The 25661-nt window shown below is 36.2% G+C and overlaps 1 protein-coding gene across 1 annotated transcript; it reads left to right on the top strand.

Annotated features, from left to right (window-relative positions):
• Positions 1-4589: 4589 nt before the first annotated feature.
• On the top strand, positions 4590-5926 carry LOC149264678 (uncharacterized). Its single transcript, XM_089400350.1, has 3 exons — positions 4590-4722; positions 4816-4945; positions 5218-5926. The coding sequence occupies exons 1-3, from the start codon at positions 4590-4592 to the stop codon at positions 5924-5926; spliced, it is 972 nt and encodes a 323-aa protein (XP_089256476.1).
• Positions 5927-25661: the final 19735 nt, after the last annotated feature.

Below are 25661 nucleotides of genomic sequence, written 5' to 3'. Positions count from 1 at the left end.
CCTAATTACTAACTGAATAAAAAAAAATCAAAAACCATCAAATTATAACTATCATGCTGTTTTCCTAATTATTCAAAAAATTTAGAAACCATATAATATATTTTCCTTAACAAATTTCTTAAAAACAAGAAAACTAAATTACAACAAATTTCTTAAATTTCTAAATTACAACAAATAATTTGGCATTGTTCTTTTAAATTTTGTGGGGTTTAACGTGACTTTCTTTGTAGGGCTTCTCGGTGCGAAGCTGACCCTATCTAAAGGAGTATGCTCGTGTCCCTAAAGTTGCGGCCTTTCTTTTCTTGTTGGCTTGGGCCACCCCATTTTTTGTTTCGCCTCGCTCTTCTTCAGGTTCGGTATGTTTAGTTTCCTTGTTCTCCGTCCGGGTTTGTCGTAGGATATTTGTCTTGCTTGGTTTTGTCTTTATGATATAGAATGTCTGGAAAACACATGCATATTCGTAGGTGAGGTGGGGGTAGATGCTCGCAGGTCCAGCTACATGCCTAGGCCTAGGTCTCAAAAGTCGTGACCATATTTCACTTTGCAACTCCTCTTGACATCCATGAAGCAATTCACGAGCTTGAAACCCTCACCACTAATGATCGTGAGGCATACTCTCACTCTCAAATCTTGGAGGAAGTAGTCAATTAGGTTCTTGACCCTGATCATACCAAGGGAAAAAGGAGCTTAGTATTTGATCTCCATCACCCTCCACTGGAAGATGAAAACTCATTTGCCTAGGGTTTGGACAAGAAGAACATAAACCAGAATTACATCATCTCTTCCTTGAATGAGATTAAGTGAGTGTGGTGACACCAACGTTCATGTTTGGCTACCCTGGATGCACATTTGGTACACATAGAAATTCATTTTCAATGTCAACTCAGGGCTTCTGCGCCAACTAATACAAGAGCTAGGGCCTTGCTCCAATGACTTCTTCAATCTCTTGATCATGTCATATGTAATGATTTAGATATTGTGTTTCTCTATGTAATTCAGGTTATGATAGGACTTGTTGTTTTCACCAATAGTCACTTAATTTTGATATTAGTAATATTTGGTTTTAATAAATTAATTTAAATAATATTTTTCAAAAACTAGCCATTTAATATAGCCGTTAATTAATAATATTTGTTCTTCATATATTAATAAATTGATATCATAATTTACATATTAGTGTTCAGATATAGTGGTTACTTGAAGTTATGTCTCTACATTGCTCTCTATTTAGGAGTTTGCCAAGGTCTGCCCTGCCTCTTCATTTGGTCGTGATGATGAACCACATTTATGCGTTCCAAACGTCTTCCAAAAACCGAAAAACTTTACTTAACATATTAAGAAATTAACAAATCTAATTTCCCTTCCATAATAATTTGAACTATGTTATTTACAATAAAATATTTTGAAATTTTAAAATAATACAAATTTAATTTTAAAAATAAAAAATACTACTCATATTTTACTTATATATCTACTCTAAATTAGTTTTATATGATATGTTATTTACAATAAAATATTTTGAAATTTTAAAATAATACAAATTTAATTTTAAAAATAAAAAATACTACTCATATTTTACTTATATATCTACTCTAAATTAGTTTTATAAGTGAATTCATATATAAGCTAATTTAATATAATGAATCATTAACTCGAAAAACATTATGATTTGTAAATTTATATTATTTACCTTTATTATTATTTATTAATAATCGTTAAAAAAAAATATTTTATTATTTCGAATAATTTAATATAATTGGTTGGTCATAGGTTTCCATTCCTATTATAACATATTCATAATATTTGTAAGTTTAGGATAATTAACTTATTTTTATTTAAAATAAATATTTTTTAATTTAATAAATACAAATATTTTTAAATAATATTCAAAATCAAATTTATAATATTATATAATTTTATAAAATTTACTCTTTATAATTGATTTTACTTAATCTTACGTATCTTCATACATATTTTGCTCATACCTAATCGCCTAATTACACTAATATATTGAAGTATTCAACCACCTAATCTCCTAATTACCTTAATATATTTAAGTATTCAACTGCCTAATCTCCTACTTATCTTAATATGTTTAAGTATTCGATGAATAAACGTTATTAACGGGAAAGTCATGACTTAAGAATTCTGTTCTTCCAATGATAAGTCTTGTAGTGTCCATTGAAATTATTCTTTGAAATATGTCAAAAAAAAATATGTTAAAAAATTACAGGTAAAACTCGTTTAGCCAGTACTGGCAGGTTCGAAAGTGACAGGTGAAACTGCCATAAAATTCGGAGCTGATAAAGTCCCTCAGGAGGAAACCACATGCACGTTCACATTTTGAAAATCCAATAAAACCCGAAGGAACGTCACATCTAGTCCATTTTTGAGTTTTGTCAACATATTATATGGGGGGCTCTTGTTTTACTAGTCCATTTTTGAGTTTTGTCAACATATTATATGGGGGGCTCTTGTTTTACATTGCGGCACACATCACTTGGCCGCCCTTTTAACTTGTGCCATTGGTTATACAGCATCGTGGAATTCCTCGTGCTCTCCAAATGAAGATAGATGGTCCACAATGACAGCCATAGCTTGCCGTATTTCTTTAGTCACTGAGCTTGCGGTCAACGATTTCATTCAATAATGTTGACACCTTTTTGATTGTTTTCTGCTATTTTTCGAAATTCAACGATATAATTTTTGGTGACATCAATGTTTGAAATGTATTTCCTTTGATTTTTGGAAATTCAGTGATATAATTTTGAATTTCATATGGATAATATCTAACAGTTTTTGTTTTTTTTTTAAATTCGCACACGTTTTTGGCGAGATCCTTGTCAGATAGGTAATATTTTTAATTGGTTTTTTTAGGTATTCAATAGGCGCGTATTTTTGGTGTGGTCATTGTTTGAAATGTATATATATCCACAACTACAGCGATATTTCGTTAGCCTGCCAGGAGAGTTTTCAAAATCTCATTCACCAACCTGTAATCTTGATACCACGGAGTCCGTTGTTGAATTGGTCTCCAAGCTGATCGTTGCATGGGAGAAAAGTCATGACCCGCTTCCTAATTTCCCGGCGCATGGGTTCACAAATATGATTGGAAAATGACCCGCTTCTTAATTTCCTATAATGAGGACTTGACCTGTCATGTATGCGGGAATTCTTGTATGGAGGCCAAGAAAGCGCTTTTTTTCATGCAAACCATGGAATTATTGTATGGTTGTCATGTTTTATGTGGCAGGGGAGGATGTTATATGTTACGGTTTTTTCCACCTGATTTGACAATGACTTATTATTTTTTACTTACCCATACTTTTGAGAGGTTATTTTTGAGTGGTTTTTCATTTATATAAAGAGTTCTCCTGTTCATTTGGATCCGGAGTTCGAATGAACGGAAGAACATGGTGCTAGTTCATTCGCTCGACTGAGTGGAAGAATATGGTGCTAGTTGCTTCACTCATTGGAGTAGGTAACCTTGTATTCTAAGTTATGATTTTTCATATTTATACAATTTTTATCTGTGGTTTACATTCTAGGAACATCTATGGCATGTCTGATATAGCAGGTGGAATTGAAAAAGGTTATAGTTTAGAGTATCTTTATGGAGTAGAGCTGCATATTTCGTATTCTGAGAAGCTTGCACTCTGTCATTTTAAAGCTATCTTGTTGAGTGAAAGTTTAAACGCCATTCTTTAGTTTGGATGGTGGCAATCTTACTGTGAAGCTCTTTCGCTTTCTAACCTTCTTCTATTTTGCTTAATCGATTGTGGTACTCTTACAGTGAAACCCTTTCTCTTTCTACACGTCTTTTATGTTCGCTTACTAAACCTGATTTGCTAAGCATTGATTTTTCTCTGAACTCACAAGTTGATCTCAGCAAACCAGAAGAACCTCCACTCAACTTAAATTTCTCTCTTTTTTAATATATAAAAATGGTGTAAAGTGTTGATAAGTTATTTTTATGCTGCATATTTCGGAAACATAAAATATTCTAAAATCTGATAAACTCAATTGTTTAGTTTTGTTTATATCTATCAAATTTCCATAATTAATTTATGTTAATTGCAGATTTTGGAAATATCCTCAAATTTAATCGTCAATTAAAAAAAATCAAACAATTAACCCTCTCTTACTGAGGCATATCCTCTATCAGACTGACATAGGCGCAATCAAAAGTTAAATAATTAACGGTCAATTAACCCCTCTCCTACTCGGGCATATCCTCTACCAGACTGACATAGGCTCAATCAAAAGTTAAATAATTAACGGCCTCATATCTCTCTGATTGCCAAATATTCAAAAAAATCAACAATCTAGATTCGTAGATATACCCAAAATATACAATCTACATAATGATGCCCACCAATACTATGTCCGCAAGGAGATGCTGTTTAGAATATTTATGGGTCATATGCCGCTCCTCACTAGCCAAAGATTTACGCAGTAACCTTTGTGGGCAGGTGAAGCTAAGTGTGTTTTCGATATATAGTCAAAGGTCCAACAAAAGACAAGCGACCAGGCGGGAGCCAGGAGAGCAGATCGTCAGGTGTGGAGTTGCAGAAGAGAATATATCTAACATGGGTAGAGCTCCTTGCTGCTCAAAACAAGGGCTTAATCAGGGGCCCTGGAAGCCCGAGGAGGATATGATTCTGTGCGACTACATTCGAATTCATGGCGCCGGAGGATGGAGAGATCTCCCCCAAAAAGCAGGTGAGTCCCAACAAACCTGCAATAGTAGTGTATTGATAGATACTTAAATAGGTATTGATCGGTTAAATAAGCGGAGCGAATTTGTTTTTGCAGGTCTTCAGCGCTGTGGAAGGAGTTGTAGATTGCGTTGGATCAATTATCTTTGCCCCGACATTAAACGTGGTAATATTTCCATCGATGAGGAGGACATTATTATTCGGATGCATCGCCTTCTTGGCAACAGGTATGTGGATTTATGGTGTGTCGAACGGAAAAAATTATTGAGTTTTATTATTTGAAGAATATTTTGAAATTTGATAAATATTAAAAATTACAGTAATAATAAAAAATAATTTGATTTTAATTTGAATATAAGATTTCATAACCATAAAAATAATTAATCCATCCATATATTTGGAAATCAAGATAATTACAAATAGACAATCGAGATAAAAATGATTTAATCAATCAAGAACTTTCAGAATGCTGATTTCTGACTACGTCATTACCATGCAGGTGGTCCCTGATAGCAGGACGGTTGCCTGGGCGGACAGACAACGAAATCAAGAACCACTGGCACTATCATCTGCAAAAGAAGGTACCGCCACAGGAATCTCAAAGAAAGAAAACGTTCAAAATTAAGGCGATCAAACCCAGACCTGTCAGGATAAAAACTACGGTGCAACACACTGAAATGGTGAATCGAAATGCTTGCAACAGTTCTGCCTGCAGTAACTGTACAAGTTCAGATCATTGCTTCAATTTTTTTAGAAATCAAGAAATTGTGAATTCCTCCCAGTCATTTTGTGACCAACTTGTGGAGGATCCGATCGCAGAAAATCATCCAAAGCACACAGCCGTTGCGAATCTGGGAGATGTTAATATGCTTGAAACAGAAATTAATAATTTCAATTCAGTGGACCAGCAATCCTTACATTGCAATCAGTTTGCAGGAAATCCAGACACAATGGCCGAAAGTTTATGTGATTTGGACGAGCTATTGTCTCCCCACAGTAATATGCTCGCTCCTGTGTCCTTTTCCTTGACAGATTTTGTACTGGAAGAGTTCAACGTGGGAGCAGAAACGATAAAGTATGGATGTATTGGTTCTGAAAACAATATGCAGTACTTTGACAGTTCTGCAATCGCTGCTAATCAACATAGGGTCGAGAGCCACGATACCGTACATCTGTTAGATTGGGTTCATGAATTCGATATTATATGAAAGCTACATTTTAAAAAATTGAGTCAAACTTGACGTCGCATTATCATGTTTTTGTTCGCACCTGTCGTATTCAGTTTTTTTTTCATAGCGTGCTCCTGTCCTGAGTTTTGGTAATGAAAAGTAATTTTTATTTCTACTTTTTTTTTTTTTTTTTAATTTTGATTTGTTATTTTTTTTTAAGGGATATACCAATTCATAATCTACCATCTATATATGTCAGAATTTATAATCTCGAAATTCATATAAATTTAATGAATTATATAAAAATAATAAAAATATTTTTTGGGGGAAAAAACAAACTTATTTCATACAAGTCAATAGCGCGCAAGCTTGGAAAGCAGAAATCCAATAATATATGATTAAATCCTCAGAGATACAAAATTGAATAATTTTATCTTTTTATATCCTGATAGTTACAATATTGAATAATTTTATCTTTTGAATTAAAAAAAGATGTTAAAATCTGATTATTATATAACATGAATCATATAAAATGGATTCAAATATTTGCAGTTAATTTTTACAATAATATATAAGGAGATTTGGTTGGTTAGTTGTTGGAGTCTATCGTTAGGTTTTTTTAACCATATTTTTTTTTATTAAAAGGTTTTATCTATAGTTATCAAAATTAAGGAATATATATTTTATATTATTATTGAAAATATATTTTATTAAATTTTGAATAATTTAAATTAACAATTTTGACATACAAAATCTCAAATACTCAAAAAAAAAGTTTTGAATCATATTATGGGAATTGCAAATAAAATTACATATTGAGATTAGTAAAAACAACTGCTATTCAATGCAAAGGTTTTGAACCATATTATAGAAGTTGGAAATAAAACTTGATATTGAAATTGGTATAAACAACTCCCCTTCGTACAATGGAAAAAACAAATTCTTTAACATTAAAAAAAACGAACCCTAATTCTTAAAATTTTTAGTTGCTCAATCAAAATATAGTAGCTAGTGCTGTAGTTTTTAATGATAAATATTTAAATAATTTCTTAATTATTAACTGAATAAAATATAGATAAAAAATCATCAAATTAGAACTATCATGCAGTTTTTCTAATTATTCAAAAGATTTAAAAACCATATAATATATTTTCCTTACAAATTTCTTAAAAACAAAAAAACCTAAATCACAACAAATTTTATTAGGAATAAATAATTTAAATTTCATTACTTATTGGTCAAAATACTATATATAAAAGAGATTAAAATTTTAAAAAATAGGTAAAGAAATTATTTCACTGTGAAAATGAGAGAGAATAAAATTTAAAAAATAAACAAAAATTATTTTAATGTAAAAATAAAAATTTAACATTATAATTATTTATTTAGTTTTTATAACCACTTTTAATGATAATTTTTTTAATTTACAAAACATTACACATAAATTTTATTTTATTTTAATTTAAAAAACATTACACAGATAAATGTAAAAATTAATAGCCGAAGTCGGAACTATAAATTTTTTAATCATTAATCAGGCTTGTATAGCAGAACAAACCGTGCCTTCTATATACAGTATTGTATTGTCTAACTGAACTGGATACATCGACCACCCGGGAGAATTACGTTTCAACGGTTTAATATTCTTAAACATCTACATAAACTGAGAATTGCGTTTCAACCGTTCAATATTCTTAAACATCTACCTAAACAGAATAATCACACTGAGAATTACGTTTCAACCAATCAATATTCTTAAACATCGACATAAGTAGAATAATTAAAGACAATGCACAAAAAATGGAGGACTTCTTCAAAAACACTAGTCAATGAAATTTATAAAATAGTTTAATGTGGCGGAATTTGGTAACTATGGTTTTATCAATAATATTTTTTTTTTTTTTTTTAATCTTTTAGACCTTATAAATCTTATAAATGTGTGATATATTTTAGATTTACATTATAATATACCAATTATTTTGTGTATGAATTCTATACCATGGCCACTTTTCCAATTTCTTTATTGGTATGAAAACCAGTTCTAGTTTAAGTCTTTTATGAGAGGGCGAGGAAGATGTGAGAGTTGTAATAGTTGATTCTCACTAAGTGTCTGATTAGATTTATTGTGGGTATTCATTCATTTGTTTTGTAGTTAAATTGCTTTGTGTTTTTCACTTTCCTTTCCTGTTGAGCCATTTGAGATTGCCGGAATCAATCGAAAGCACATTATGGGAATCCTACAACTCTAGCTCAAATTCCTTTACTTGAAGCCATGTTTGGGGCCAGGATCATGAGGGCACACAATCTGTGTTGCAACCTTGATTTGAAGATTATAGAGGAGCTGATATCTTGAAGGGCTTCAGATCTGCAAGTTCCTCCAACGCATTTCACTGTAGAAACTCAATATTTGTTGTCACATCTCATTAATAATCTGGATTTATGAATGTTTCTTTATTTCATCATTGACAAGGAATCAGATGGATTTTTCTTTGCAATGTTTTATTTCATTGTTTATTTGGTGTGTGATCAGTGGAAACATGTTTGCAGAAGGCTTAGATCAACCGGTTAATATGTGAGATAGTATGAAATAAGGCCATATATGACTCTAGAAACTCAATATTTGTTGTCACATCTCATTAACAATCTGGATTTATGATGGTTTCTTTATTTCGTCATTGACAAGGAATAAGATGAATTTTTCTTTGCAATGCTTTATTTCATTGTTTATTTGGTGTGTGATCAGTGGAAACATGTTTGTAGAATGCTTAGATCAACCGATCAATATGTGAGATAGTCTGAAAAAGGGCAGCGTAGAGAACGGTTCCACAAGTCTGAAATAAGGCAGCGTAGAGAAGGGTTCCACAAGTTCCAATTAGTTGTTGCAACGACTGATTTTTCTTTGCCTTTCCATCTGTTAGGGCTCAATCTACCAAACTAAACAAATAAATACCGTGCATTACATTATATTTAAGTTATTTTTTAATTTATTAGAGAAAGGGCGCAACCAATTAATGAACAAAGCAAGATAAGTAAGTTAGTATTTTGGAAGCATCATGATTTAATTATGAACACAATGTGTTACAAGTTAGAAGTTAGGGTTATAGGTTATTATTATGAGATCCAAGTGTGTGAGACAGGTTAAATTGTTTGATAAGTTTTTGAACACATTTAGTACCTAGGTCACTTTTTTAGCAACTAACTGATAGCCAAAAGCAATAGGTACATAGAGTGGTTCCTTACTTGACAGCCCTTATCCAAGCACTGATGAGCCGAGTATGTCAATATTGTTGATTTTACAGGAGACAATTGTATCTTGAATGAGTCAATTGGGAAGCATGATGGAGAAAGAACATGATCTCAGAGATCTCAAAGTGGGAAGTTCCAGTGAAGACATATGTGAATTATATTTGTGACTCTTATATTTATCTTTGTAATGTAAGCATTAAGAGAGAGACATGAAATTAACACTTACAATAATATATTAGAAGATTTGGTTTATTGGTTGTTGGAGTTTGTTGAGAGGTTTTCTCAACATTATTCTCTTATTTTATTTTAAAATATGTTGAAAAAAATATGCACTATAAATATGCTATGTGCTTTGGTTTCATAGTGTAATATACAAATTATTTTGTTTATGTGTGATTGTATACGATGATGCTTTTCCAATTTCTTTTCTTTGTGAAATATATATTTTGTATTAAAATTTACTTATACTTTTAAAATAAATGACACTATAATATGAATTTAAAACACTAATATAGTTAAAAATAAACATGACATGAATTTAAAAATTGGTTTTGTTTGAATTAATTTATATATTTTGAAAATTAAACTTTAATTTTTAGTAATTGTTTTAGTTATTTTAAATGCAGCCAAAATTATTTTGTAAGCTATATTTTTAAAGGTAAAAGAAAATTATTCTATAAACTTTAAATTAATATCATTTAAATATATATATATATGAAAAATTAACCTAAATTCAATTCTATTTTAAAATTATGTTTCTATGATTATGTTTATATATTATTAGTCCGGGCAAAGAAGACTTTATTGTTAGCGCTATTAGTTGAACTTTCACTTATATATGAAGTTTAGAAATAAATAATATATTATTATCATTTAAAAAGTTAACAACGCCATCCCGCTACTAAGGAGTAGCAATCCGAAAGATAATCTCGTTACAACTCAGGCTCCAAGGGACCATAAATGTCATAACTTGAGAATGGACCACACTTGGTCTAATCTCGTTGCAAAGACTCAGGCTCCAAGGGACCATAAATGTCATAACTTGAGAATAGACTCAGGCTCCAAGGGACCATAAAGGTCATAACTTGAACTTGGGTGGTGGAAAAAAAAATAAAAATAAAAATAAAAATAATGACTTCATCGGTATAAAAAGTTTAACACATAAATTTTGATGTCTTATCTAAACCTTCATGCCATCTGTCCATCAATTTCAACTTCATGCCATCTGTCCCAATCTCGCCAATAAGATGTCTATTTCAACTTCATGCCATCTGTCCCAATCCTGTCCCAGTTTTCACACCTAAACTTTGTGAGAAGTAGCCACCCATATACTAATTTGTGAGAAGTAGCCACCCGTATACTTTGTGAGAAGTAGCCGATCCAAATCAGAGATATTGGCCAAATCTAAGCCATTCGGTGCGCTAATTGAAGGGCGGACTCGGTGGTTGCAGTTAACCTTTAATAGAGAACTCTGGATGATCCGTACATTTCTGGATGGGACAAATTGATTCCTAAAATTTAGTCACCTATTGGGAAAGCAATGCCGTGGTTAATATGCTTAATATATGATATAAGCTAAAGAGGTATGTATTTATTTGGTCTCGTAGTTGCATTCAGGAAGAACTGATCGGAGTGGTGGGTCGCGAGAGGACTGCAGAGGAAGATGCAATTGAACACTCGCCTTATCTGCACGCAGCGTTGAAGGAGGTTTTCGGGTCGCACCTGTCGGCTCCTCTTCTGTCCAACAGAGCAGAAGCCCCTTGCAATTAGTGAAACACACCCGAGTGATCATTAATCTGGGGGCGATGGGACGAGATTGAATTTCTCCAAGGGAGATTCTTGCAAATGCCTACAGTTGATTACAGAAGGCAAAACTTCGAACTGATTCCGTTTGGAGCAGGAAGAAGAATATGCGATTCCCCACGGCCATCGCATCCTTCACTTCATTCCTGTTTCTCTTCTTCATGCGTTCAACTTGTCTCTCCCCATTACTCATACCCAGTTAGACATCATGACTGAAAAATTTGGACTCTCACAGCAAAAGGATGCTCCATTGAAAGCAATCCCCATGCCCCACTTATCTGCCCATCCCGTAATCTATATTAAATATTCCTATGGTGGTAACATTTGTGCAGGATGTCACTCTATATAATAATTTTCCTTCATCCTCTCCTGGATTCTGTTCCTCACTTCGGAGACATTGTGCGTTAAATAATGAGAACAAATCTGTATTTATTCTGGGAAGATACACAACTACTCTTGCAATTTTTTTTATTGATGCCAGGGATAATTTTTACTGGAAATGTTGACTTTTAATTGAATATAGAACCTGCTCATGACCATAGTGCAATTTTTTTTTATTGATGCCAGGGATAATTTTTACTGGAAATGTTGACTTTTAATTGAATATAGAACCTGCTCATGAGAATAGGGCATCCATGTTTGACATGGTTCAGAAATTTCCTTCCACATTTTATTTAGGGCACTTCCTAATTATATGGGTAAATGTCTTATGAGAGCAGTTTTTCTTTGTAAATTTCTATTTGGAAATCGTTGAATTTATTTATTTTGTTTCGTTGAGAGTGTAATAATAATGTTCAACTTTCGAATAAAATATTTATTTTTTAATAGTATTAAAAATTATTTTTTAAATATTGGATTAGAATATAGCTTAAATATTTTATTATAATTATATTATGATCATGCTATAACATAGCTGGTAAAATATAATGCTATGTAGTAACTACTTTACATATTTTATGGTATAATTTATAGATATAATTGTAATATTCATCTATGTTTTTTAAATATTTATGGTATAATTTATAGATATAATTGTAATATTCATCTATGTTTTTTAAATATTTATGTATTGATTTTTTATTAATAATTTTGTAACTTATATTTAAGTAAATAACATATTTACTATGGGTTGTTTCTCACCATAATTTAAGGAGGTATTTGCATAAAAAAAATAAATAAAAATGAGATATAAATAAATATGCTTAGTAGGAGTTACTTTCCATCATTATTTATGTTTTCCTCAAAACTTATGTGTAGGAGTAAAACTGTAAATATGTAGACTTATTAGTGGTTACTACCTACCAAAATTTATGCAAGTCTTTGTGATCGAGCGATTAATTAATTCAGCCACTTTACTTCTTACTTAATTAGTTCTTTCCAAAGCAAGATTATAATATTTGATTGCCTATTTACCACTGGACTTACTAGTGGTTACTACCCACCAAAATTTATGCAAGTCCTTGTGCTTAAGCCATCATTCCAATTCACATTTTACTCACCTTATTAGTGCCTACAAAAACAACACTAAAATTTTATTTTATGCAAGTCCTTGTACTTAAGCCATCATTCCAATTCACATTTTACTCACCTTATTAGTGCCTACAAAAACAACACTAAAATTTTATTTTTCTATTAACCACTAAACTGCCCTGCAACACTTGTTTATTAAAGTGATTCACAATAAAACTATTTTCTAAAGCCTAATAAAATCATAATTGTAATAAATTATGCTGCTTAAGAGTTACATGTTTTACACTAAAGTAAGGGTTATTTCTTCAGGTGGACATTTATTTATGTTCCTATATGGTGCATGACATTGTTACACTATATTCATCTTCACCTTAAGTCATTTTGTTACACTATTTATTCCTCTACGAACTTGTGGAGGATCCAAAAATCATCGAGAGCACATGACCATTACGATTCTGGGAGATGTTAATATGATTGAAACGAAATTTAGAAATTTCAATTCAACAAACCAACAATCCGCATATTGCGTTCGGTTTGCAGGAAATCTAACCACAATGGTCGAAAATTCGTGTGATTTGAATAAGCTATTGTCTCTTGATTATAATTTCCTCACCCCTGTCGTTTTCCTTGACAAATTTTGAACTAGAAGAGTTCAACATGGGAGAAAAAACAAAAAATTATGAAAGTATGGGTTCTCATCAAAACAATATGTAGCACATTCATAGTTCTATAATGGTTGATGATCAACGGAGAGTCGAGATCCACGACGTCGCACATCACGTAGATTGGATTTATGAATTCAATTATATATGAAAGTAACGTTTTCAAAAATTTAGTGAGTATTACAAAATGAATTCCCATTTTAATGTATCTTTTGCACATGTTATATTCAATAACTTCATTTTCGTCTTGCACCATACTTTCTCTATCCTTTGAGTTAAGGAGTTTTGGTACCGGAAATCGTAAAACAGAGCTTGGTTAAAGGAAAAATCCTTTTGCCAGCGAGTGGGGGGAAATGGTCCCATATCAACTCCACGTCTCAATTGCTGATGATCCATCAAATGGTGGAAAATCTAAAATTTATTAAGACCAAAGTTTCCATTTCAGCTTTTGGTTGAAAAAGATATTTCCACAGGGAGGTTTGGGAGACACAAAGGAAGATTGAGGACCTCTTTTCATTAGCTATTCTTGTGGGTTAAGGCAAGGATTCTCCCTATCTCACTTATTCTTTCTGTTGGTCATTGAAGGCCTAAACCAATTCATCATTGAATCTATATCTATAAGTATTTTCAAAGGGGTTGTGGTTGCATAAAATTGTTTCACTTCTCATCTCCTTTTTGTGGATGATGTCTTAATATTTGGCTCAGTTTATTTCCTTGGAAACCTTTGAGAACTACTACGGGGGGTGGGTGAATTAATAGTGTAACTTATTACCAAATTTCACTAGCTATTACTTCACTTACTGAATCACATATATTATCCAGCGACACATTAGATTATCTCATGCATATAAACCATACAAGCAGTTAAAATAATATCACCATGAGAGAAACAATAATCAACACATAAAAAACACATCCACACAAGAGGCACAAGATATCTGGTGGAAAACCCTTCACTGGGAAAAAACCCACCCTTGCTACTGTTGTGTTCCTATGAATCTCCTATAAAGTAAAATATGTCTTTTACATATCTTACATTTTATTGATCAACCCGAAAGACTATGTTCTCGACGGATCTACACACTGCCATTCGCTGAAAGCCACCACGATAAATCGATCCTCTCCCAACTCCGATTGGAGTATCCAAATACCATTCGATTGAGAAATTGTTCCTTTCATTGAAACTTCACAATCACTGCTCCACATCCATGAAGTCACTTCTCCTCTACTATATTCAAACCTCCTTTTATCTATTTTAAAATTGGATCCCAAGAGTTTATGCTCAAACCAATACGACCTCTAGCAACAAGAGATCATCATATCTATAAAATAAAAATACCACAAACATATGTGCTCTCCAAACTAGCAAAATAGTGGTCATAGTAAAACTAAATACTATCAAACCCTCACATCAATATAATGTTGTATAGTAAAAATAAAATCATAAAAAACTATGGCTATGTGCCAAATGCATCAGCAACTCCTTCAAACACAAGTGTGAGAGTCACCAATAAAAAAAACTATCTAGCAACATACAAAATCTCTCCAAACAATCTCTACTCTAGCAACATCAAATCTGATCTATTCTGCAACATGCTTTAATTTTGCTCATTATGCAACCTTCAACACTGATATATTGAAGCATCTACCCTCACACTTCAGTCAGAAGCCTATTTCCTCAATGCATCCTTCACTCATTCACTCACACACTAAACTAACAAAAAACAAGCTCCAAAGTCATAAATATAAAACATGTAGGGTGAAATAGAGCTTAGGGCTAGCATCAAGGGTGCACAAATTGGACCAAATCAATCCAGTGATACCACTACTTGTGCACTAAATGAGTTCACATCATTGGAGGACCTTTTAAACCATTTTTAACCTTTACCACTTTTCCTGGAAGCCTCTAGGAATTTCATTATTAATTTCCTTCTAATTTGAACAAGAAACACAGAAAAACTTTCATGAAAATACTCGGTGGCATGCATAACATTGGCTGACCTCGAATGGAACCTTCAGTCGCTCCTATAATCGTATATTCTTGCGACTTGAGCCTTTCAGCCACTCCCATAGGCTTGGTTCCATGCGACTGGGGCTAAGGATGAAGAAAAACATCAATCCTTCAACTCATAACCTCAGTCACCTGTTAGATCACATTCTATAGCATTTGTACAATCCTTCACACCTCTGACATAGCCTCTAACACATCTGCAAGTGGATCAAACATGTATCCCAAGTGTCATTTCCAAATTGACCTAGAAGGCCCACAATAAAGTTAGCAAGAGTGCCAACAATTCCTCAACTCTCCAACAAGCATTTCCACAAGCTGTAGCATCTCTAAGAGACCTACAATTTTTGTAGCACATCTCCATCATCAAATGTAAGGCCATCACACTGTAACATGTTATCTCCATGAGCATAATCATGAAGACCTAGTTTCCAACTCAACTATTGTGCAAATCGTCATCCCCATCATACATAGATCTATATCATTCACCTGTAGCAGCATCACCAACCAAACCAATGGCACATCTAACCATCATGGGTGTGACATCATACTATTGACATCAATGCCAACACAATCATCCCAATTCCTACTCAACTAGATGCAACCATGTTACAATGAAGGAATCTAAACATCAACTAGTCTACAAGGGGTTGACATCAATGCCAACATGAGCTTGCTGCCACCATGAACCAACGGAAACATCAACTAACTGGATCCATGCACACCATAATTCCAACAATTTCTCCCTTTTTCATTGATGGAAACCATACAAAAACTCCAGACCATCATCTTTTAACTCTCCTCCTTTGAAATCAATGGGAAAGGGTCAAATCCATATGAATAGGCAACAAGAATTGAAGCACAAACTATGAAGAAATTGATCTCAACATGGCTGAATATTGATGTATGTCAAAAAACATCCATGTCACTCTACATCAGTAGAAACAAGTAGCAAATGAACAAATCATCATCCAAAGAAGCATACTAACCATCAACCTCTAATAACAAGCATGAATATGCTAACTGGAGGCAACCATACAATCATCATATGAAACATCATCATAATATGCAACCATGAGTAACATCAAGTATATGCAACAATATGTGCATGAGCATCAATCCATCACTCTCCATAGAAACCACATTGCAAAAACCTCAATACATTTTTGAACTTGACATGATACGAAGAACCCCAACTATCATAACATAATATGAGGCATACCATGAACACATCCAAGCGGATCATAATGCCAATAATGATGGCTGAAGTAAAAAATACCAAATAGATGCTCCCCATGAACACATGCCATCTCCAAGATGTAATGGTTGCTTCCGCTGCAAGCAATGCCTCCTTGACACATAGAAGCATCACATGGACAAAAACTCCACATGACCATGACTCATATGGCATAAATCCATGATAAATACATAGATTTGGTAGCGACATAAGACCTCATACATTCTCTCATATGACAGTAACATGACCTCATGACTCATGACTATAAGACCCAAAAGACAGTACAATACAAATACATGGCTTCATGAGCATTTTACATGAATATGTCAATAAATACCTAACTGCTATGATCATCCTTTATGGACCGATGAATCAAATACATGACACATCATGAACGTTACATCATCATTAGCCCATATATATGGCTGCAAAATGGACTGATGATACTCCTACATAACAAGCCTATCATTGTGATGACTCATCATACTAAAGACTGGACTCTCAACCAATACATAATGATGATACAATGGTAAATACATGGTTGTAGTAATCATCATATAACAACCTATACATGGATGGTCCATGTCACATGTCATCATACATGGTTGGAGGAATGAGTACATGCTTTGCATGGCTGCACATATTTTGAACCAGCGATTAGTGGAAACCAAAAACATATATATTGCTAAAAAATGTGCTCGTTTCCACTCATGAAAAAAAACATAAATATGTTGCAAATAACTGAGTGAAAATAATGAAGAATATGCTAAATAATCTAGGGAAACATCATACCATGAATAACTCCCCCCTATCTCAATATACCTCCAAGAGACAGGTTGATCCTTTGGACCTAAATGTGCATGAGGCTCGAATCAACTCATAATATGTTGTTTCAATAATCTCTTACTCATTAAGTGACAAAATGCTCCCCCTACAATTGTGCACCTCTCATAAACTCTTCAATCCTCGACAAGTATGCAAGAAATAATCATGGACTACAAGAGGGGATTCTCTTCACTACTTGAAGAGTTGCTGCTCCTTCTTTCTCCACATGATTTTTGGTTTTTTCTTCTCTTCTTTCATCTACTTCTTTTATTCCTTCCAAAAAAAATCTCTTTCCATATGGAAAAATTTATGGCATATATAACACTCCAAATGGCAAAGAGGATAAAATCTTCTTCTGCTCATGTCATATCTAAACCTTGCATGAAATGTGCTTCTCCTCCATTGATTAAATCTGCAATCACATGCCCTATGGCTAAATAGGTTACATGAATAAAAATAACCATAAAAACGACTATTATACCTGTTGGCCAATCTCCTTGGTTATTGATAATGTTACAATCTCTGCTAATTGGATCTATACGTTATGCTCTAGCAGTGAGCTACAACATATCCATACTTGTGACAACTATAATATTGTATCTTATGCACCAAAGGAATAAAAGGACTTTCCTTCCTTTGAAATCTAATGGATCTACCACAATCATCTCTAGTAGAAAAAGGTATTTTGAATGTAGGTTCTCCTTGAGATTTTCTTCTTCGTTTCCGGTTATGCTTGTTTTTCAGCTTTTGGTTCTTTTTTTTGCTACATGGCTGCTAGATCTCCTTCTCATTCCTTGGTTCTCACTTTAGTTGTTGGTATTATTTGTTGCAGGTTTCTTGGGTTCTTCTTTGATATTTTAACAACAATATTTCATTAGCCCACCATGTGAGTTTCCTAGATCTCATTCACGAACTTGTAATCTTGATACTAGGGAGTCACTCGTTGAATTGGTCTCCAAGTTCATCATTGCATGGGAGAAAAGTCATGACAGGTGCATGCATTCACAAATATGATTGGAAAATGGCCCGCTTCTTAATTTCCTATGAGGACTTGACTTGTGCATGCATGCAGGAATTACTGTATGGAGGCCAAAAAAGCGCCCTTTTTTTACTATTTTTTCATGCAAACCATGGAATTATTGTATGGTTGTCATGTTTTATGAGGCAGGGGAGGATGCTAGATGTTATGGTTTTTGCCAGCTGATTTGACAATGACTATTATTTTTACTTACGCATAGTTTCTAGAGGTTTCTTTGAGTGGTTTTTCATTTATATAAAGAGTTCTCATGTTCATTTGGACCTGAAGTTAGAATGAATGGAAGAACATGGTGCTAGTTTATTCACTCCACTGAATGGAAGAATATGGTGCTAGTTGCTTCACTCATTGGAATAGGTGACCTTGTATTCTAAGTTATGATTTTTCATATCTATACAATTTTTATCTGTGGTTTAGATTCTAGGAACATCTATGGCATGTTTGATATAGCAGGTAGAATTGATAAAGGTTATAGTTTAGAGTATCTTTACAGAGTATAGTTGTATATTTCGTATTCTGAGAAGCTTGCACTTTGTCATTTTAAAGCCATCTTGTTGAGCGAACGTTTAAATGCCATTCATTAGTTTGGATTGAGGCACTCTTACTGTCAAGCTCTTTCACTTTCTAACCTTCTTCTATTTTGCTTAATCGACTGTGGTACTCTTACAATGAATCTCTTTCCCTTTCTACCCTTCCTTTAGTTTTGTTTACTAAACCTGAATTTGTAAGAATTTATATTTCTCTGAACTTACAAGTTGATCTTAGCAAACCAGAAGAAGCTCCACTTAACTTAAATTTCCCTCTTTTTTTTTAATATAGAAAAATGGTGTAGAGTGTTGATAAGCTATCTTTATGGTGCATATTTCAGAAACATAGAATATTCTAAAATCTAATAAACTCAATTGTTTAATTTTGTTCATTTCCATCAAATTTCCATACTCAATTTATGTCAATTCCAGATTTTGGGAATATCCTAAAATTTGATAATCAGGAGAGAAATCAAACAATTAACCCGCTCTTACTGAGGCTTGTCATCTATCAAACTGACATGGGTGCAATCAAAACTCAAATAATTGACGGTGCCCATGTCCAGTTGATTGTGAAATATTCAAAAAACCAACATGTTGGCTTGTTAGTATTGACCCAAGTTCAGAGGTGGTTTAGCCAAACAAATCCCGGTACCACTGGCCCTTTCGGCAATAGTCGGCAAAGCACGGACTGAGGTCTCACCCAAAGTAGTATGGGAGGGTGCTAGCACTAGGTTTCAGCACCCTGGATATGTCTGATGAGTTCAAGTGGTCTGTTGTTCGATCTTGCACGTATGTCACTATGTGAATTTACCCGTACCTCGCAGCTTGAGATGTTGCCTTCGGGCAACCCTACTTGGGGCCCGAACGTTGTTATTACCCAAGCCCTTAGTAGTATTCCATTGTTAGTTGATTTAACTTAGCCTACTTGTATGCGTTAAGTTATACTTAGCAATATAAATCATTCATCCAGGTGCGCACAGTAAATAAATAGTATATTTACAGTTGATATCAAACATGTAATAACTCAAGAACAGATACACATAATTTGGATAAAACTTCTCTTTATTATTCTCTTCTTTAGTTACAGACTCAACTCCGCCCTGCGCACTCAACTGCAAGGGTTCGCGCACTCAGCTGCAGACTTCTAGGCCTCTGTGCACTCAGCTGCGGACTTCTAGGCCTCTGCGCACTCAGCTGCAAAGCCTTCTCCTACTCTACGACCCAAGACACACTTTACACTTTCGACTCAATCACTTAGACTTGTTCTCTTCTTACACTTAGAGCCTCGCTCTATTTATACAATCCCATGGTCCGCAGACCATGGGTAGGCCGACATTACATCCAAAACTAGGGCAGACAACCCTATGACTCTAACATACTTTCCGCGCCCGCAATTCGCGGGGCTTTACAACATCATTTGGTCAAAACATGGGCTTTGAGCCCCAAAACATGCCGTGGGGGGGATTCCATGCCCAACAGGCCCCCAACACAAACATCGTGACTCACCCTCGAGTCACTCTGTCGGTGCAACAATCTTGGCATGAAGTTCCTCCAACTGTCCTCGAATTGTGCTGATGTCGGCAGTGCACTGAGTCACTGCTTGCTGAATTTGTTGCTTCCTATATTCTGAGACCTCCATGTTTGGGGTGCTTCTCAGCATTAATGTGTGCATCCCCTGTATATGTGCGACCTTTCCTTCAATGTTTTCCGTATAGTGAAAGCTTCGTCGATCCACGACTGGACACGTGCCTTGAGAGCTGCCTCTATGTGTCGTGCCACGTCCACCTACTCCTTCAGTGCCTTCTCTTGCTGCATCCGTGCAAGCTGCTGATTGAGGACTACTGTATGTGTAACTCCTCTGACACTATCGTATTGTTGCTGAAGTTCTCGCACCTCTATCTCTAGGCGCTGGATGTTGTGGTCCTCCTGCAGAGTTGTGGGGACCTCAAGTGCTTGCCCCAAAAAAGTGGTATTGTGGGGACCTCAAGTGCTTGCTCCAAAAAAGTGGTACAGTTTTGCACTGCACCTCCAATTTCTTCCAATATCATTGCAATAGTGCTAGCATGTTGTTCTTAGACCTCTGGGGGAGTGGAAGGCTACGCCTTTAACCGTAGCTCGGTGATTTGAAAATTCAACTCCAGCTGAACCTTGGTCGTTTATTCTCTAGCCTTGCAGACTCCAGTTTCCAACCTGTGAATCTGCATCTCTACTAGTAGATCTGTTAGGATGGCTAGCTCTGAGATGCGTCGGCAAGCGTCGTCTACCACCTACACCAACTGTTGGTTCTATGACACCAATTCGTTGAACTGCAAACTGATATCTTCCATATTTATATTTTGTCCACTTAGAAATTGGATCACGTGGCTCTCCTTAGCACGCAGCTCTACCATTACCCCATCCTGTAGTAGATACAGTGTCTCACATGGAAGGGAAACCAAATTAAGGCCAAGGCCTTTGATCATGTTAACTGCAAATCTATCGGTCTCATTCGCTGCAACTAGGGCCCCTTCCGGCAATGCTATCACGCTTTCCATTTGTGCGTGCAGCATCTATTATGCTACCAAGGATCCTGCTGTGAGGTGGGTGGAAAGAGTAACCACCTGAGGGGTCTACACCTGTAACTCTTGTATTTTCACCCTGAGGGCCCCCAACATAGTTTGGTGCTCTTGCATAAAATTTTGAATGGCCTCGTTTGTGACATCACGAACTGTCTCGTCGATGTCATGTAGATCACCTTCGGTTAAGGCGATTAGGTCAGTAGCTAATTTCGAGGTCTTGACCTTCTTCCTCGGTCCTGCACGCTCTACCATGTGTGGGCGCTTCAGCTGGGTGGACGCGGTCCCTAGGACCACACTCGCTTCTGTTGTTTTTGCTTCCTTTGTCTCTTACTCCTGCGAGGGTGTGCTTGGCCCTCTTCGACCTTCTCGGTCGCTTCCTTTGCCGCCTATGCTGCTGCTGCTACTTATGCGGCCTTCTTATGCTTGACATATTTCTCTACCACTTTGCATGTTGCCCTTACCTCAGCAGCTGCTGTTTCCTTCCGCCTTTTCTCGGCCAATTGTGTGACGCGTAGCTTGGCATCATCCTTCTTCTTCTGCGCTGCCACCTTTTCAATTTTTGCAAGATCTGGGGTATGCCATTCCAGAGGCCATGTCTCCAAGACAGTGAAGATGGCGTAGTCAGTGGCGATAAAAGGGAGCTTCGTCCACTACTTCGTTGTATCCTTGCATGCCGTGATGTACACATTATGCATGTTGGCTTTGAATTCTGCAAAAATCTACAGACTGTGTACACCATAGGCGACAGGTGTGGCCTCCAATTGATCCACATCCGGATGCTCATCTCCATGAGCACCCAGAAGATTTTGGTGTCGCGTATCAGTTTCGCGTCCTGTTGGGCATGGAATCCCCCCGCAACATGTTTTGGGGCTCAAAGCCTAAGTTTTGAGTTAATATTGTTGTAAATCTCTGTGAATTGCGAGTGCGAAATGTATATTAGAGTCATAGGGTTGTCTGCACTATGCTTTGAATGTAATTTCGGCCTACCCATGGTCCGCGGACCATGGGATTGTATAAATAGAGTAAAGCTCTAAGTGTAAAAGGTAGTGAAGAGAAGCAAAGTATGAGATAGAAGCATAGAGCAAGTTTCTAGGTGTGTCTTGGGTCGTAGAATAGGAGAAGGCTCTACAGCTAAGTGCACAGAGGCATAGTTGTCTGCAACTGAGTGTGTGCACCCCTACAGTTGAGTGCGCAGGGTAGAATAGAGTCTGTAACCGAAGGAAGAGAATAATAAAGGGAAGTTTTATCTGAATTCCCCATATCTGTTCTTGAGTTATTACATCTTTGATATCAATTGCTAATGTACTCTTTATTTACTACGCGCACTTGTATGAATGATTTATATTGCTAAGTATACTTTACACATGCAAGTAAGCTAAGTTAATCAACTAATATCGGGTTACTAGTAAAGACTTGGGTAATAACATTGTTCAGCCCTTGAGTAGGGTTGCGCGAAGGCAACATCACATGCTATGAGGTACGGGTAAGTGTGCGTAACGATGTGCACGCAGGGTCAAACCATGGACCACTTGAACCCATCAGACATCTCTAGAGTGTGGAAACCTGGTTCTAGCACCCTCCCATACTACTTCGGGTGAGACCTCATTCCGCGCTCCACGGACTATTGCCGAAAGGTCCAGTAGTACCAGGATTTGTTTGGCTAAATCACCTCCGAACCTGGATTAGGCCCCAACAAGCTAGCAAATGGTTCTGTTGCTAGGACCGGGATCTCCATAAGGGATGTCTGATGTCATGTCACTAGAATCCAACAAAGAAAGAAATTGAAGGGTGGTTGGATAGAAAGATTCACAAGTTTGCGGCGCTGGAAAATAGGAATCCATGAGTATCAAAGGAATAACGGTTAGAGCGCTACTTATATAAGGAAATCCATGAAATTTCATTTTCATCCTTCCTCTCTGAGTTGTATGAGTGGATCGCAAAGCTAGCAGACAGTCAGGGAAGGTGTACGCTCAACAAATCGACTGTGTGGACTCTAGAATTGGTGCGCAGATTAGAAGCATTGGAAGATAAGATCACATGTGCTGTGGACCAATGGCCCAATCAAATTATAGGAGGGTTTATCACTCAGTTCATGGTAGACAAGACAGTCAGCTATAGCGAGGCGGAATGATGCTTCCTCAAAGGACCGCGAGGTAAGTACATTAAATCTTTGAACACTTGGATTAAAATACTACTGTGTGAAAAGCAGGTTATGTGAATAAATTGATGTTTGGGGCTATGCGAAGTGGGAGGATCTATATAAATGAAGGTAGCGCAAAGATAGAAAATAGCCTTGATTTCACCGCGGCAGGAAAGTGAAGAAGAGCTCATGAATGTTTCTCCGAGAAGTGTGATCAGTCTGATAAGGCAACAAATTTTGCACATACCATCCCCACCTACACCACCACCGGTTTGACCATCATCACCACCATCTCCACCCACACCACCTCTGCCAGCACCACAGTTCAATATGGCGATCACAATAAAATTTCCAGTGTTCAAATGAGTAGGGACGAAGATCTGGACCAATTTTGGTTCGTGGTAAAAGCGATATGTGAAGCACAAGGAGTCGTGGATGAAAATATAAAGAAGGAAACCCTGGTAATTGCATTGCAATATCGCGCACTAACATGGTACATTAAGCATGCTAATGACCATCCAAATGCGAGGATTGTAGATATCCAGGCTGCGCTGAACATGGAGTTTAGCAGACCAAAATCGGAGACACAATCGATTATCGGGTTTAAGGAAATTGCAATGCTTCTAGGCGAGACCGCATGGGATCTGGATCAGATACTGAAGAGTACGATTTGCGAAGCCAACATGACCTTGATGGATGGACAACACCACACATGGTTTGTAGTGTCACTAACACCGCATTTAAGGATGGCATTGTCCTAGCAGAAGTTATCCACCTAGGCCGAAGCTTTGGAGATTGCAATGACATTGCACGAGACCCCAATACATGATCCTGGCCTAGGAGTCCAACAAATCCACGTGCAACTGCAAAATTTGTGTCTGGAAATGTAGAGTTCGAAATAGGACAAGACAACTCGCCTAGAAGAGTGCGAGGAGGTATGGTGCATAAAATGCAAAGGCCAAGGGCATGACAAGGACCATTGTCTAGTCTTCGCGAACTACTTAGTGGTAGGAGGGCCAATTCAATTAAGACCAAAGGCACAAACAGGACTGAGTGCAGTGCCTACATTATGGTGCACGATTTGTCAGATAGGAGGAAAACACGCTACAGATAACTATCATCTATTATAGAAGTATACGCAGATGTCCCAGCAATTGTTATGTGATTTCTGTAGATCGGTAGGCCATGATGAGTACACTTGTAGAAGTTATGAACTGATAATGAATTAGACTCCTGCCTACAAAGTTAAGATCAAAACATGAGCCCTTGATCCAAATGCAGCAATGGTGTGTGCTAGATTTCAGCGGCACGGACAAGGTCGAGGTGGAATGGGACTAGGAAGGGGTCACAGATAGTTGATTTGTTACAATTGTGGAGGGCCAGGGCATTATGCCTGTGATTGTACAAATCTGACAAGAGCATCATGTTTATATTGTACCCAATTTTATCATGAGACAGAGGACTGCCCTACACTGATAACAAGGTTGTGCGATAAAGGAATACTCCAACCTCCCCCAACTTAGAACTTATAAATGATGAGGTCTGATCCACGCGAAGAGGACACGAATGTAAACATCGTGCTTCAAAGTGGTATCACAACATGAGATGGCAAAGGTAAGTAGCCTGAAGAAAGTGTGTGGGTTCGCAAGGTTCCTATAAAGGAATTTGAATTTGATTTGGAGTGCGCAAAGGAGACATTCATGGAAGCTAAGAAGAGCTTCACGAAGGCCTCCACTTCAGGTTGTAAGGATCAACTACAACCGGGGATGGATCCTTCAATGCTCACTACCACTCTAGAGACATGTGTGAAGCTGCTACGGGACATCAAGGCTGCGAAAGGACTGCAAGAACTTATCACTAGGTGCACTGGGTCAGGAGAACTGCACGTAGTCTGGAAGCTCGGAAAGTACACATTGCAAACATGAAGGGAAATGAGATTGACTGCACAGATGAGAGAATATGAAATGGATCAAGTAATTTTGGATCTAGGATAGGACGTGAATGTGCTAGCAAAGTAGACATGGGAGCACATGGGTAGGCCTGAGTTGTAATGGTCCCCTATTCAATTACGAATGGCGGAGTAGCAGAAGATCCGACCGATGGGAAGATTGTAGGGAATAATGGTAGATATCGAAGGTGTGAGTGCGCTTGCATATTTCGAAGTGATAGAGATTGTCGATGACAGCAATCCCTATCCTGCGCTACTGGGAATAGATTGGGTCACTGATATGAATAGAGTGATAAATCTAAAGAAGCACA

This window comes from Pinus tabuliformis, chromosome 6 (assembly GCF_031772625.1).
Source record: "Pinus tabuliformis cultivar Carrire ecotype Pingquan chromosome 6, CPIR1, whole genome shotgun sequence".
Taxonomy (NCBI): domain Eukaryota; kingdom Viridiplantae; phylum Streptophyta; class Pinopsida; order Pinales; family Pinaceae; genus Pinus; species Pinus tabuliformis.
The sequence above is the reverse complement of the archived record's forward strand: the minus strand, read 5'-3'. Positions and strand labels throughout refer to the sequence as shown.

What these genes read in the sequence shown, in the direction of transcription:
- LOC149264678 (XM_089400350.1), top strand. Translation starts at nt 4,590, where the DNA reads ATGGGTAGAGCTCCTTGCTGCTCAAAACAAGGGCTTAATCAGGGGCCC. An exon ending in AGATCTCCCCCAAAAAGCAG is followed by an intron (nt 4,723 to 4,815) that starts GTGAGTCCCAAC and finishes TTGTTTTTGCAG; the next exon opens with GTCTTCAGCGCTGTGGAAGG. An exon ending in CATCGCCTTCTTGGCAACAG is followed by an intron (nt 4,946 to 5,217) that starts GTATGTGGATTT and finishes ATTACCATGCAG; the next exon opens with GTGGTCCCTGATAGCAGGAC.